Below are 15214 nucleotides of genomic sequence, written 5' to 3' on the forward strand. Positions count from 1 at the left end.
TGCACCTGGGAAAGAACAACCCCAGGGATCAGTATAGGCTGGGGACTAATACTTTTGTATAGGGTTAACACTCCTGGGGGAGTGACCCTGAACCTGACCCTAGGGGTCTTGGCCCCTCCTCAGGGGTGGGCCACACTCCAGGTGATGGTTAGCCCACTCCCCCCACTTCCTGTGGTATAAAAGACAGGAGTTCTCCTGTCTCTTCCTCTCTTTTTCGCCCTCTTTCTCCCTACCTGCGTTCATGACCGCACACACACACTGATACTGCATACCAGCCACGAGGCAGAGACACCATCACACTACTCGGGTTGTATCCATCCCTGTTTTGTATTTTGCTGTTTTCCCTTCCTTATCCTTTGTAAACTCCCCTACCTCCAATCCCTTTTTCTAAGTTATTGTTAAACTTTTCCTTTTTAACTTCCAAATCGAGTGAGATTGATTTATTGGGGTGTCCCTACCTTTTATCTCTCCCTGTCTTTTGGGGGAAGGAGGGGGAGGAGGGGAGGGCACTCTATAAACTCTATAAATTCTATAAATTGTCATTGGGTCTACCAAATTTATAAGAGTCTCTGGGAACTTGCATTTGAACCCAAGACAATTTATTTGGCGTCTCAACGTGGGGCTAGGTAGAAAGAATTCTTTCAGAGAAGATTTGGAAGTTAAAAAATGGATATTCTGAAAGTCTTAATCATTAACGCATTTGCATGGCTGTTGTGGGGCTGGCTGTTAAAGTTTATAAGTTACCATGTCTTCTGGATTGTCATTGATATGCTCTGGGAATATTCTAAGCATTTGCCTGCCCGAGTCTATGCCTATTTCCTGAATTCTGTTAGTAATATCACTGTGTTTAGAAATGTTTCTGGAACATGGAATCAATCTGAGTATATGCATTGGAGCACAGAAGCTCCAGATATTTTGGGGGAAAAATGGTACTGGATAGCTGTTATTTCACTGTGTGTAAATTTGGGTTTGGGAATTAATAAGATAGCGGTGAACTGGGACACGTGGAAATATCGAGTGGGCGCCGCCATTAGGGTGCTTAGGGGGAGGGGTGGTCCTCACTGCCCGAGCTGCAGCTGCGGGGGTTGGGCGACAGGTCAGGCCGTTCCGGCCGCCCCCAGCGCAGGCACCGCCCCTAGCGCGGCTCCGCCCCGAACTCCGCCTCCGGTCCCGCCCAGGGCAGCCCCCCGGACCCTGCCCCCTCAGCCCAGCCCCCTTCACCTGGCGCCAATTACGACGCGGCCAGCAAGATCAAATCAAAACCCTCCCGCAGATACCGATCCAGGGCAAGGGACCTCTTCGGGAACCAGCACCCCCCAGCAACAGCAACCAGCTGGAAATGGACCTGATAATGGAGTGATCCTTATCAGCTCCACGCCCAGAAAGGAAATCAGGCACATAAGGCAGGAGTATGCAAGGGCAAACGGACAGTCCCTTTTAGCCTGGCTTTTGAAATGCTGGGATGCAGGAGCAGAAACAGTGGACCTAGATCACAGGGAGGCGAAGCAGCTGGGATCCTTGTCGAGGGATGGAGGTGTGGATAAGGAGCTGGGAAGGCTCGATGGTACCCACTCACTTTGGGCCAGGCTTCTGATAGCTGTGAGGTACAGGTACCCGACTAAGGATGACATGATTTTCCATCCCCTTAGATGGACAGATATGGAACAGGGTATCTCATACCTGAGGCAAATGGCGGTTCAAGAGATAATTTATGGAGCCGACCAGAGGCCCTCGGACCCTGATGATGTCCGCATGAAGCCAGCCCTCTTAAAGAAACTGACTCAGTGTGCCCCTTCCACATATGCCCCCACATTGGGAGCACTGCTGCTGGGCAGAGACCCCAACAACCTTCCCACAATCAGGGAGTTTGTGAATGACCTAAGACAGTTTGAAGACAGTTTGTCAAGGAAAACCTTAATTGCCACTGTAGAGACCCTCACCCAAGAAATGAACGAGCTAAAAGCCTCTTTCTCTGAAATGCAGAAGGCAGAGGATAACTGCTCTTCACCTTCAGAATGGGTGCAAGTCTCAGCTGTAAGGAACACACGCCGCCGTGCTCCTCCTCCTCCTCCCCGCAGGAGACCAGCCCAGAGCAGACAGGGTACACACAGGGGGTCACTCTGGAGAACACTGTGTGACCATGGGGAAAACATGGATAGATGGCATGGCCAGCCCACCTCAGCTCTATCGGCCAGGGTAAGGGAACTGCAGGGGACAAACACAGGGAATAACTCCTCCAGAAGAGGGGTTGCCCCAGTGTCCCGCAGGCAGCGCTCTCGCTCAAGGGGTGGTGAAGCCAGTAACTCAGGTCCATGTGCCTCATGCAGTCACACTGCTCAGAATTAGAGGTGCCCTGTCTCCAGCCAGGCGGAGGCCAGGGATAACAGAGTATATTGGGACGTGTTTGTGAAATGGCCTGGCACTTCTGAAGCCGAGAAGTACAGAGCGTTGGTAGACACCGGTGCCCAATGCACTCTGATCCCCTCCAGCCACAGGGGGACAGATACTGTTACAATTGCAGGAGTCACAGGGGGGTCTCAGGAGTTGACTGTGCTGCAGGCTGAGATAAGCCTCACCGGGAATGTGTGGGAGAAGCACTCCATAGTAACTGGCCCTGATGCACCTTGCATCCTGGGGATCGACTTTCTCCGGGAAGGGTACTTTAAAGATCCGAAGGGGAACAAGTGGGCTTTTGGCATAGCAGCTGTAGAGACTGCAGACAAAGAGCAGCTGTCTATCATGCCTGGCTTGTCAGATGACCCTTCCGTGGTTGGTACCCACAAGGTGGAAGATGTCAAGTTACCTATTGCTTCTCGTGTAGTTCATCGCAGGCAATACCGCACCAACAGAGACTCCCTGCTACCCATACAGCAGCTGATTCGCCGCCTGGAGCAGCAGCTTGTCATCAGCAAGAGCCACTCGCCCTTCAACAGCCCCATATGGCCAGTGCGAAAGGAGACAGGGGAGTGGAGACTCACGGTGGATTTCCGAGGCCTGAACGAAGTGACTCCTCCAATCAGCGCAGCCGTGCCTGACATGTTGGAGCTGCAGTATGAACTGGAAACGAAGGAGGCCAAATGGTATGCCACAATTGACATTGCTAATGCTTTCTTCTCCATCCCCATTGCAGAAGAATGTAGGCCACAGTTTGCCTTCACCTGGAGAGGAGTCCAGTACCACTGGAACAGACTGCCTCAAGGGTGGAAGCACAGCCCTACAATCTGCCACAGCATCATCCAGACTGCACTGGAGAAGGGTGGAGCTCCGGAACATCTGCAGTACATCGATGACATCATTGTATGGGGTGAGACAGCAGAGGAGGTCTTCCAGAAGGGTGAGAAGATCATTAATATCCTGTTGGATGCAGGTTTTGCCATTAAGAGAAGCAAAGTGAAAGGGCCTGCCAGAGAGATCCAGTTCCTGGGAGTTCGATGGCAGGATGGCCGACGCCACATCCCTATGGATGTGGTGAATAAAGTGGCCACTATGGTGGAACCCACTAACCGGAAGGAGACACAATCCTTCCTGGGGTTTGTGGGCTTTTGGAAGATGCACATTCCCGGGTACAGTCAAATTGTGAAACCCCTCTTTGACGTTACAAGAAAGAGGAATAACTTTGAGTGGGGACCTGAGCAGCAGGTGGCATTTGACCAGATCAAACGAGAGGTGGTCCATGCCATGGCCTTGGGACCAGTTCGAACCGGCCCAGAGATTAAGAACATTCTCTACACAGCAGCCGGTGAGAATGGTCCTAGCTGGAGCCTATGGCAGAAAGCTCCTGATGAGACAAGAGGCCGCCCACTCGGGTTCTGGAGCAAGGCGTACAAAGGCTCAGAGACCAAGTATACCCCCACAGAGAAAGAAATCCTAGCTGCCTATGAGGGAGTTAGAGCTGCCTCTGAGGTGATTGGGACGGAGTCACCACTCCTTTTAGCTCCAAGGCTTCCAGTCCTGACTTGGATGTTTAAAGGGAAGGGTTCGACTCCGCACCATGCCACAGATGCCACTTGGAGTAAGTGGATGGCTCTGATAACTCAGAGGGCTAGGATGGGGACTCTCGAGCGTCCAGGCATTGTAGAGGTCATCACCAACTGGCCAGAGGGCACTGACTTTGGAAAGCCAGCAGAAGAGAAGACAGTGACCCGTGCCGAGGAAGCCCCCCCATACAGTGACCTCCCTGAGGAGGAAAAGGCATATGCTCTCTTCACAGATGGATCCTGCCGCCTGGTAGGCAGCAAGCGAAGATGGAAGGCTGCCGTCTGGAACCCTACACGCAGGGTTGCAGAGGCAAGAGATGGAGAAGGCGAATCCAGCCAGTATGCTGAGGTGAAAGCCATCCAGCTGGCCCTGGACATTGCAGAACGAGAGCAGTGGCCAATGCTATACATCTACACTGACTCATGGATGGTAGCAAATGCCTTATGGGGGTGGCTGAAGGAGTGGAAGAGAAATGATTGGCAGAGAAAAGGGAAGCCTATTTGGGCTGCTGATCTCTGGCAAGACATTTCTGCACGCCTGGACAAACTGCCAGTTAAAATCCGCCACATCAGTGCTCACATCCCAAAGAGCAGAGCCACTGAAGAGCAGCAGCATAACCACCAAGCTGACCAGGCTGCCCACATATGCCAGATTGACCTGGACTGGAAGCACAAAGGTGAACTGTTCTTAGCTCGGTGGGCACATGACTCTTCTGGTCACCAAGGAAGAGATGCCACATACCAATGGGCCCGAGACAGGTCCGTGGACATATCCATGGAGGCCATAACTCAGGTTATCCATGAATGTGACATCTGTGCCACCATAAAGCAAGCCAAGCGCATGAAGCCTTTGTGGTACGGGGGAAGGTGGTCAAAGTACAGGTATGGGGAGGCCTGGCAGATTGATTACATCACTCTGCCTCGGTCTCGTAGTGGCAAGCAGTATGTGTTAACCATGGTGGAGGGAAGCACGGGGTGGCTGGAAACCTACCCAGTACCTCATGCTAGTGCCCGTAACACCATTCTGGGCCTGCAGAGCCACATCCTGTGGAGACACGGTACCCCAGAGAGAATAGAGTCAGACAATGGGACCCATTTCAAGAACCACCTTGTAAGCAACTGGGCAAAAGAGCATGGGATAGAATGGGTTTACCACATCCCATACTACCCACAGGCTGCAGGAAAGATTGAGCGACACAATGGTCTGCTGAAAACCACCCTGAAGGCTATGGGAGGTGGAACTCTCAGAAACTGGGAGAAGCACCTTGCAGAAGCCACTTGGCTGGTGAACAGCAGGGGATCAGTTAACAGAGCTGGTCCTGCTCAGTCTGCCCTACTGCCCACAGTTGAGGGAGATGGAGTTCCTGTGGTCTGTGAAAGGAATCTACTGGGAAAGACTGTGTGGGTTGCTCCTGCCTCTGGTGGGGGAAAACCCATCAAAGGGGTGGTATCTGCAGAGGGTCCTGGTCACACATACTGGGTGATGATGGAAACTGGTGTTATCGAGTGTGTCCCTCAGAGAAATCTCTCTTTAGCTGAAAAGGTTTTGAAATCTCAGAGTTGATTCCATGTGTTCCAGATACTTTCAGGTTATCTTGTATTATAGTTGTATAATAGTTGTATCATAGTTGTGCAATACTTGTATCATAGTTCATAAGGGGTTACAAGTTGTTTTTGTAGTTATACCCTCACCACTACACGGCGTCCAACAGAACCTACATCACACCAGCAGCTATCCAGAGTCCTACAGCATCGCATCACACCACGGCGTCCAACCAGAACCCTGCATCTGATTCGTCACTGATGCCCTGCAGTGAGAGACTGTTCCTGATTTCCCTCCAGAGGATGTCTACAGCCATCTCATCTACACCTGTTCCCCTGATGCCAGACATGAAGAGACTGTTCCTGATGTTTTTCTTCGCAGAGGGAAAAGACTCTTTTTCCTGAGTACCAACAAGAACTGTTCCTGATTCACTGACTTTTCTTCCGTTCCTGCCCTGCTCACATCTCAGCAACCTGCACCGGACCAGAGGAACACATCGCCTTGGGATACAGCCGGGGACCAAGAAGGACTTCACGAACTCTTAACCCATGGACACTTTTCCCATCTTTGGAGAAGAAGACTGTTCTTAGGAAGGTGGAAGTGGTCTAACCAAGGGGTGGAATGTATAGGGTTAACACTCCTGGGGGAGTGACCCTGAACCTGACCCTAGGGGTCTTGGCCCCTCCTCAGGGGTGGGCCACACTCCAGGTGATGGTTAGCCCACTCCCCCCACTTCCTGTGGTATAAAAGACAGGAGTTCTCCTGTCTCTTCCTCTCTTTTTCGCCCTCTTTCTCCCTACCTGCGTTCATGACCGCACACACACACTGATACTGCATACCAGCCACGAGGCAGAGACACCATCACACTACTCGGGTTGTATCCATCCCTGTTTTGTATTTTGCTGTTTTCCCTTCCTTATCCTTTGTAAACTCCCCTACCTCCAATCCCTTTTTCTAAGTTATTGTTAAACTTTTCCTTTTTAACTTCCAAATCGAGTGAGATTGATTTATTGGGGTGTCCCTACCTTTTATCTCTCTCCCTGTCTTTTGGGGGAAGGAGGGGGAGGAGGGGAGGGCACTCTATAAACTCTATAAATTCTATAAATTGTCATTGGGTCTACCAAATTTATAAGAGTCTCTGGGAACTTGCATTTGAACCCAAGACAACTTTGGAAGGCAGCAAAGGCCAAAAGGATTTGGGAGTCCTAGTTGATGAGAGGTTGACCATGAGCCAGCAGTGTGCACTCATGGACAGGAGACCCAATGCCATTCTGGGGTGTATTAGAATGGCTGTGGTTAGTAGGTCAAGAGAGGTTCTCCTGCCCATCTACTCTGCCCTGGTGAGGCCATATCTGGAATATTGTGTTCTGTTCTGGGCACCCCAGTTCAGGAAGGACATAGAATTTCCTGAGAGTTTGGCGCAGTGCCACAAAGGTGATTCAGGGAATGGAACATCTCTCTTACAAGGAGAGCCTGAGAGAGCTGGAGCTCTTTAGCTTGGAGAAGAGGAGACTGAGAGGTGACCTCACCAGTGTTTAGAAATATGTAAAGGGTGAGTGCCAAGAGCATGGAGCCAGGGTTTCGTCTTGGTGATGCCTGATGACATGACAAAGGTCAATGGGTGGAAGCTGAGCCATAGGAAGTTTCATGTAAACATGAGGAGGAATTATTTCCCTGTGAAGGTGACAGAACACTGGAACAGGCTGCCCAAGGTGGCTGTGGAGTCTCGCTTTCTGGAGATACTAAAACCCACCTAGAAACATTCCTGTGTGATCTGGTATAGTTGATCCTGCTCTGGCAAGGAGATTAGACTGGATGATCTTTCAAGGTCCCTTCCAGCTCCTGACATTCTGTGATGCTGTGACTACCTGGTAACAAGACTGTCATTTAAAAAAAACTAAAAAAGGTCCCTTTGAAAAACATCTGGGGCCATCTATCACCAACATACATTTCCCAGTTTTTCCCTGTATTTGAGTATCTTGATCTTACATAGATAACTTACTGTACTTGCTGAATTAATTTTTCTTTTTGGAAAACCCTCTAACTTGCGAGATAGTGGAGAGTGGTCATCACTTGAGACAGAGCCTAGGAATCATTTCCTCATTTACCTGAGCAAATAGTTGTAGTGAGCAACCTAGTACGTTGTTTGGATAAGTGTAGCTTCCAAAAGTCTTTTCACTTAGGACTTGACAAAGATCATTTAACCAAGGTGAATAATGTCAGTGCCTGTTGAGTGATTTGTACATTGTACGGGATCGTGTGTGTGTGTGTGTGTGTGTGTTTAGAATGCAATAAAACAGGTATAGGTGGGCAGTTTTGGTTTTGTGGCAGGATCTCTCTGGCAACTGCAACTGGTTGCTAAACTTTCAGTCAGTCTTTCTTTAACCAACTGTTGTCTTTTCTGTACCTGTCTGCAGCCTAACAAATGAGCAGTTCTTGTCTCTACTGGCAGCTTGCAGGTGTGATGGTGTTATACTGACAGCAGCATGAGGTCATTGGCTGCTTGGGAGCCAGAAGGGCAAAAACGAAAGAATGCTGCTGACCAGAGAAGGCAAGGGGCTGTGTTTTGCTTAGTGCAGGGAATAAATACCTTTTTTTTTTGATATTTATTTTAGCTGAGTGTTCTATTTTTCAGGTGCAGTTGAAAACCAACATTTCAAGTCACTATGTAATTCGTACACAGCCAACAAACAGCTGTCTGTCTACGCTAGAATGTGCAGCTGCTGCTCTCTCTATCATGGAGAAAAATAAGAGTATACAAGAGGTGGGTAATTCTTAACACTTGAGTTATTAGTTTGTGAAGAGTAGAGGGTCACTTGAAGGTACTTAGCTATTGATGTCACATTTGGCTGTCAAAATCTTAACCACATTGCAATGGTTTTTCTGCATAGCAGACTGAGACAAGAGGGTACCAAGAGGCACTTTTTCATCAATTATTTCTTCTTTCTTTCTTATGTTCTAAATGACTTTGTGGTTGTCCTGTTCTTTATTCAACATTGCTGTCTGATTACTGAGGTAACTGATTACATACAAGTATCTCGAATGATTGTCTTGCTCTTCTTCTTTTCAGTATTTTAAATTCAGTATTTTTTTGTTCTCTCCCACAGTGGAACTGGACTAGCTGTTTTGTCACAAAACATTGTCTGATGATAAACCTGGGCAAGATTCACAGTTAACAATCTTGATTTGATGTTGTTTCAAGTTCCAATTATGATCAGATCATGTTTTGTAAGAGACTGTTTAGCAGGCTCTTATCTTACAGCCCAGTTATACCATGGTAGGCTGTTTGTGTGTAAAATGGTAGCTGGATTATTGAAAACAAATGCTACCTTCCCAACACATCTACTCAGTCCATTGTTTGTTGCTTTTATTTTTTCCTCTTTTCTTTAGTTTAATGATTTCCCCAGGCACTTCCACTTACACAGGTTTTTAGTGTGCAGACTTCAGGCTCGTGTGTCTGAGTTGGAGATTTTTCTCCTCTACTTGTTCCTCAGGCTCCTTCTCTTCCTTTTATTTTCCCATTTGCCTTTTCTGTTCACTTTTTCTCTCTTGTACCTCTTAAAATATTTAGCTTAGCAGTCCTGCTGTCTTCCAGTTGCTTCTTTCCTTCTGCTTCATTCTTCTTTCCTATCACATTTTCTCATGGTGAACTACTGCCTTGCACACCACTTGCTGTTATTCTAAATGTGTTTTCCTCCATTATGGCAGAGCTTTGAAACAGAGACTGTATACCAGGCATGTATACTAATATACAGTATTCAGCTGTGCAAATATAACAGGGTGGATTGATTAATTTTAAACAGCTTTCTTTTGTTTATTTCTTCCTGTTTTGACAACATGTTGAAAACTGCTTTGGTCTATGTGCTGTGTTAAATAACTGCAACTAACAGTTAACTCTTGACAGCTCTTCAGTTGCTCTAAGATGTGGAATCTACTTTCTGCGGTCTTATGTTACCAGAGAGGAACTCATTCTAAAGTGTGCTCAGTATTTTGTAGAAAAGGAAAACGTGGCTGAGGTGATGGCATATAGTCACTCTGATGTTTAAATTTGATGAAAGCAGAAGAGTGTGATGATTATTCAGTTGATTATTGAGTAATTGGTGCTGAATAATGTGGCAAGGAGCATTTGAATTGGTATATTTGTGCTGGGTCTGGAAGGCTTTGGGCTATCAACTTTCTTGTCCTTTTTTTCCTCTTTCCTTATGAGTAAAACCTGAATCCATAAAGTCAGGAGAGTTTGTTATCCTCTGGTAGATGTTAGGAGGCAGTGTGTATGTATACACACCTTAAAATGCTTATTAACCTCATCTGGGAACAAAATTACCATAGAAACATTCAGATATTTTCACCAATCTCTTTTGAGGATAGGAAGGCTCACCAAAAGGATCTGCACAGGCTGTATTGATGGGCTGAGGTCGTTCACAAAGCCAAGTGCCAGGTCCTGCACATGGGTCACAACAACCCCATGCAATACTACAGGCTTGGGGCAGAGTGGCTGGAAAGCTGCCCAGCAGAAAAGGACCTGGGGGTGTTGGTTGAGAGCCAGCTGAACATGAGCCAGCAGTGTGTGCAAATGGCCAAGATGGCAAATAGCATCCTGGTCTGTATCAGCAGTGGTGTAGCCAGCAAGAGCAAGGAAGTGATCATGCCTTTTTTCACAGCACTGGTGAGGCTGCACCTCAAATACTGTGCTCAGGTTTGGGCCACTCACTACAAGAAGGATATTGAGTTACCAGAACAGGTCCAGAGGAAGGAAAAAACTATTGAGGGAGTGGAACATCTTTAGTTTGGAGAGGAAGAGACATAGGGATGACCTCATTAACTTTTCGAAATATATAAAGGGTGAGTGCCAAGAGGATGGAGCCAGGCTCTGCTCAGTGATGCCCAAAGACAGGAGCAGGGACAGGAAGTTGAGGCATAAGAAGTTTCATTTACACATGAGGAGGATTTTTTTTCCCTGTAAGGGTGACAGAACAATGGAGCAGGCTGCGCAGGTTGATCGTGGAGCCTATCTTTCTGGAGATATTCAAGACCCACCTGGACACATTCCTCTGTGATGTGGTATAGGTAATCCTGCCCTGCAGGAGGATTGCATGATCATCTGAGGTTCTTCAAGCCCTTAACATTCTGTGGTTCTATGAAAACTGGCAAAGGGTCTAGAGGGCAAGTCTTATGAGGAGCATCTGAGGGAACTGGGATTGTTCAGTTTGAGGAAATGGCAGCTGAGTGCAGACCTTGTTGCTCTTTACAGGTACTGTAACAGAGGTTGTAGTGAGGTGGGGCTCAGTCTCTTCTCACTATTCCCTAGTATTAGGCAACAAGATGAGAGGAAAAGGTCTGAAATCATGCCATGTGAAGTTTTGAGTGGAGAAGTTTTTTTTTACCAAAAGAGTGGTCAGGTACTGGAATAGGTTGCCCAGGGAGGTGGTGGGATCACCATGTCTTTAGGTCTTCAAGAAACAGGTGGATGTGACACTTTGGGATATAGTTTAATGTCCATGGTGATCTAAGGTTGACAGTTGGATTGGATAATGTTAGAGGTCTTTTCCGTCTGAAACAATTCTATGATACAAATTCTAAAAGTGGGGAATAGTATTACTAAGCTTTGGGAATTTGTAAAATACCTTTGGGTATAATTTGTTAAAAAGGAGAAGCATTTCCAAGGTGTGAGAAACCTAAGAAAATGTTATGATTAGTATTAGGAAAGTTTCTCTCTCTTACATAAGATATTAGAGTATATAAGTACCTTTAAATATGTGGTTAACTTTTACATTTAAGATACAAATTGAATATCACTGGGCTGACAAATGTCATTGACAATAACTGGTGCTGACTCTTAAGAATTTTGATGTTCATTTAGGTAGAATCAGTTTCCTTTTTAACATATATTGGACAGGGAATATTTACTGGAGTGAAATAACAATTTAGTATTTTTAAATGATCCTTCAGACCCAAAGCACAGCAGAGTGATTTTTATGTCTGGGAAACCCGGAAGCTGACCCAATGCCAGACAGACAACTGAGTGTATTCCTGCATTGGAAGTAGAAGCTTGTTTTCTGCAGAAACTTTCTCCAGAAAGTTGGAGATGATCTGAAAACCTCCTAATAGCTATCTTGAAGATAAAAGCAAGCTTGTCCCACTGACCTCCTGCAGCCAGGGAATGCAGCCCACTGGGTTATGTCTTTCTTCCAGCCATCTCACAACTCTTGTGTGTCATTGCAGGAGCTTGGGACTTGAGTTTAAGTTTATCTCAGTTCAGAGAATACTAATTGGACATTAACCTTTTCATTACAAGTTGTGATCCCACTACTCTGTGATGGAGGAGGTTATTAAGCTAAAGTATTTCTTGATCTTTTGTTGCTGACATTAATAATATCTTTTGAAAAAGGCCTATGTGTAGTTTTGCATTGCAGACCCAGATCTGCAATTTAATTGTGTGTCCTGCATGTAGTAGAGAAGAGAGATTGAATGTTCATCTATGTATTCACTGCATTCTAGTGTGCACCCTGGGGTACTCATATCCTTCTTCATCAGGTAATGAATATTTTAAGACTTGACCTCCACCTGTTGAAAGAGGTTCCCAGATGACAAATTGCATCTGCAGTTGGCATGGTGTAGAGCAGTCACCTCCGTGTTTTCCTCTGTGATACTTGAGAGTCAATGCAACATTAAATCATTTAGAACTAGACTGGGATTAAGTGTGTTGGCTGCACAATAAAACATGTCTCAGAAATTGCAATATTGCATAAAGAAACTTTTCTAGAAACTTGTGTATCTTTGTGACAGTGCAGCTATTATTTTTTTTTCTGCTAAAAGAAAGTGATTACTTATTGTACAACTTCAACCCCTGAAAAATGAGAAATGATAAAGGTGAGTTTAAGTAGCTTTTTTGTTTGGCATTGTGAGACAACTTGGGCGTATTTTCCCCTCTGTGTTATTCAGGACCAGAGTGACTGTTGTGTTAGTGTCTACAGTTCCTGGTCCCATATTCAGTTTCATCAGTACCATAAGAATTGGCAGAGCCTGCTTTACAAAGGCAAAATTATCCATTTTTAAATGGTCCTTCGGTAACTGCCACAATGTCCAACAGCTTTGTAAACATTGGTGTTGGTTTTTGTGTGCTCTGTGAATTGAGTTTTATTTCCAGCATATAAGAGTGGAAGTTGTGAGCTATAGAAGTTAAAAATGGGTACTTAGTTTGCACTGAGTGTAGGTCACTTGATTTTCCTGCCAGCTCAGTAGAGTCACCTTTTACTTTGTGGAAACTAAGCTCCTGCTGACTGCAGTTATGCTTGTGATTGCTTTACACATCTGCACATGAGGCCCCATGAATCTGAGTCAGGCAACCAGAAAATGAAGAAACTACAACTGGCAGGCACTTGAGATAAATTTGGTTTGTGTGGCTTCATTAGCCCCACGTAATATCACTGGGTGGAATCAGTGATACAGGCCAATCTCCAGGATAGCAGGCCAGCTGCCCTGATCACGAGTACCTTTCTAAAAGCCTGCCTCAAGGTATTTTCATGCAAGCACAAACAGCTTGGTTATTGTTACTTATTACAGCTTATTCACTAAGCTGTGGTAATTGGTTGCAGTTCATTGCTAAGGTCAAGTTAAAGCTGTAACTTAAAGTGATGTAGCTGGGGCTGAAATTAGAATTGAGTAGGTCCAAGTAAGAACTAAGGGACAGCAGCAGTCAGATGAATGTATGCCTTCTATGTGGCTTCTTTGTAGCACATCTCTTACTCAGCTGTGCCCTTTGTGTCTCTAAAGGTTATGTTTTATCAGCATTTATAATCCAAGTAGTATTTTATCAATATTTTAAAGTAATTCTTGAATACAAAACCTGGAATAATTGATTTCTTCAAAGTAGCTTACTAAAAGGCTGGGGCTTTGTGTCTCCCTGAACCCTTTTATCTTTCTGCAGACTATGATTCGTCCACTTCAAGCTTTATGCTCTTTCCAGCTTCAGCATGGTGCCCAGGTCCATCACAGCAAGGAGCATCTTCTCAAAAATGGATTATATGACAAGCCAATGCCAAAGAACAAGCGCAAGCTGCGAAGAATGGAGCTTTTGGTGAACAATGTTAAAATATAAGAGAACTGTACTGGCAGTACAGTGGGATTTATTTGCAGCTAACAAATATGAATCTGCATTTGATCCAGATGGTTGACTGTACTGCAGTAAAACAACTTTTAGATCCCTTACAGGCAACAGTTTATCTACCCATGCAACAAACAGTGATGGATAAGCATTTTCATTTTTAGTGGGCTAGGTGCCTTTTTTCAGATGGTACAAGATCTTCTAATTTCCTGTAGGAAAGAAGAGAAAGACTGAGCATCATTTAGAATTCTGTTATCTCTTGGGTGACAGGTATGATCCTCAGTATGACTGGGTAAATTTAGTTTGGAGAAACATACTGGTATGAAAAGACAAGAAATGTGAATGTAATGGAATGGCAAGACTTCGGTATTTAGATGTATATTGATTTTCTGCTGAGCATTTTAGCTTCTATATCTAATTACAGTAGGTTTTCAAACTCTAATTCTTTGTATGGCTTGGTTGAAATGCGCGTAAGGCGTGCTTTTTGTATAGTGGTTTTTAATATAGAGATTGTTTCTTACATGACTAGAATTAGTTTTTCTAAGTTTATATCCATTTTACAATGCAGCCAGGTTTAGTTTGTCTCTCAGACTTAATTTTTAAATGAAATCCACCTATGTTTTTACCACAGCCTTAACACTTGCAGCTTAAAAAGGTAAGGAAAGTGAATGCAGAGCAATTATTTTGGGAATTATAACTCAGGTGCTTCACTTCTACTTGAGGAAAAACTACTCTTCTGTACAAGTGGATGTTTCTTACTTCATACCCATACTTTGACATACAATGATGATGACATTAAAAGAATTAAACAAGCCCAATATAAACAGCTCTGTAAGAAGTATGATGCAGTGGCGAGTGATTATAACTGGGTACCGCTTACTAACATGATTGCAGATCCATTGGATTTACATCTCTTCTCTAATTAGTTCTTCTTTTCTAACAGTCATTTAACTATACCTCTTTCAAAATTGAAATCACTAGAAGCAGAATAATTGGGTATTTGTTACAATCCTGGTGACATAATATTTTATGATCTGGACGAAAAAGAAAAAATTAAATAAAACTTTTGATTTTCCTTTCTTCATGTTCTTAAGTGTCTCTTTCATGAAACAGGTTAAAATGGTTAATGATTGTTTTTGCTGTTGCTTCCACTCTAGGTAGTAAAATGAAACTAATTGGGTACTAATTAGTCGTAGAAAAAAGTATTTTATCTTTAATTTATGAGCTGCAAGGCAGGAAATTAGGGAAGTGGGAGGTGTAAACACAGCTGGCCAATATATTAACTGAAAACAATTCTGCAATTAACAAGAGAGGTCAGAAACTGGTCAGAGATTAGCTAAGAAGTTTTAGTTAACCTTGAGCTACTAGTGACCTTTTGTTTAGGAATGGATTAGCAATTTAATTTGTCTGCTGATGTTAGCAAAGTTTATGTAACCTTTTTCTCTTCTCCTAGTCTAGATAAATCCTGTATCTGTCTCTAAATTCAGCAAACCTGAATTAGTTTTGACAAACCTGAAGTAAAACAGTCTCATATGATTAATGATAGTGTGGATGCACTTTTGTTCACATTGAAACAAGGAAAGGGCATGT

The 15214-nt window shown here is 44.8% G+C and overlaps 1 protein-coding gene across 1 annotated transcript in view; it reads left to right on the plus strand.

Annotated features, from left to right (window-relative positions):
• Window positions 1-14704, plus strand: part of DTWD2 (DTW domain containing 2) — a 102752-nt gene extending 88048 nt beyond the window's left edge. Inside the window, exons 5-6 of the mRNA XM_064140415.1 lie at window positions 8156-8284; window positions 13448-14704. Coding sequence (XP_063996485.1) covers window positions 8156-8284; window positions 13448-13618 — 300 coding nt within the window. The 3' untranslated portion in view covers window positions 13619-14704. The remainder of the gene's footprint in view (window positions 1-8155; window positions 8285-13447) is intronic.
• The last annotated feature ends 510 nt before the right edge of the window (window positions 14705-15214 follow it).

The sequence above is a fragment of the Pogoniulus pusillus genome, chromosome Z, assembly GCF_015220805.1.
Source record: "Pogoniulus pusillus isolate bPogPus1 chromosome Z, bPogPus1.pri, whole genome shotgun sequence".
NCBI classification, from domain to species: Eukaryota; Metazoa; Chordata; class Aves; order Piciformes; family Lybiidae; genus Pogoniulus; species Pogoniulus pusillus.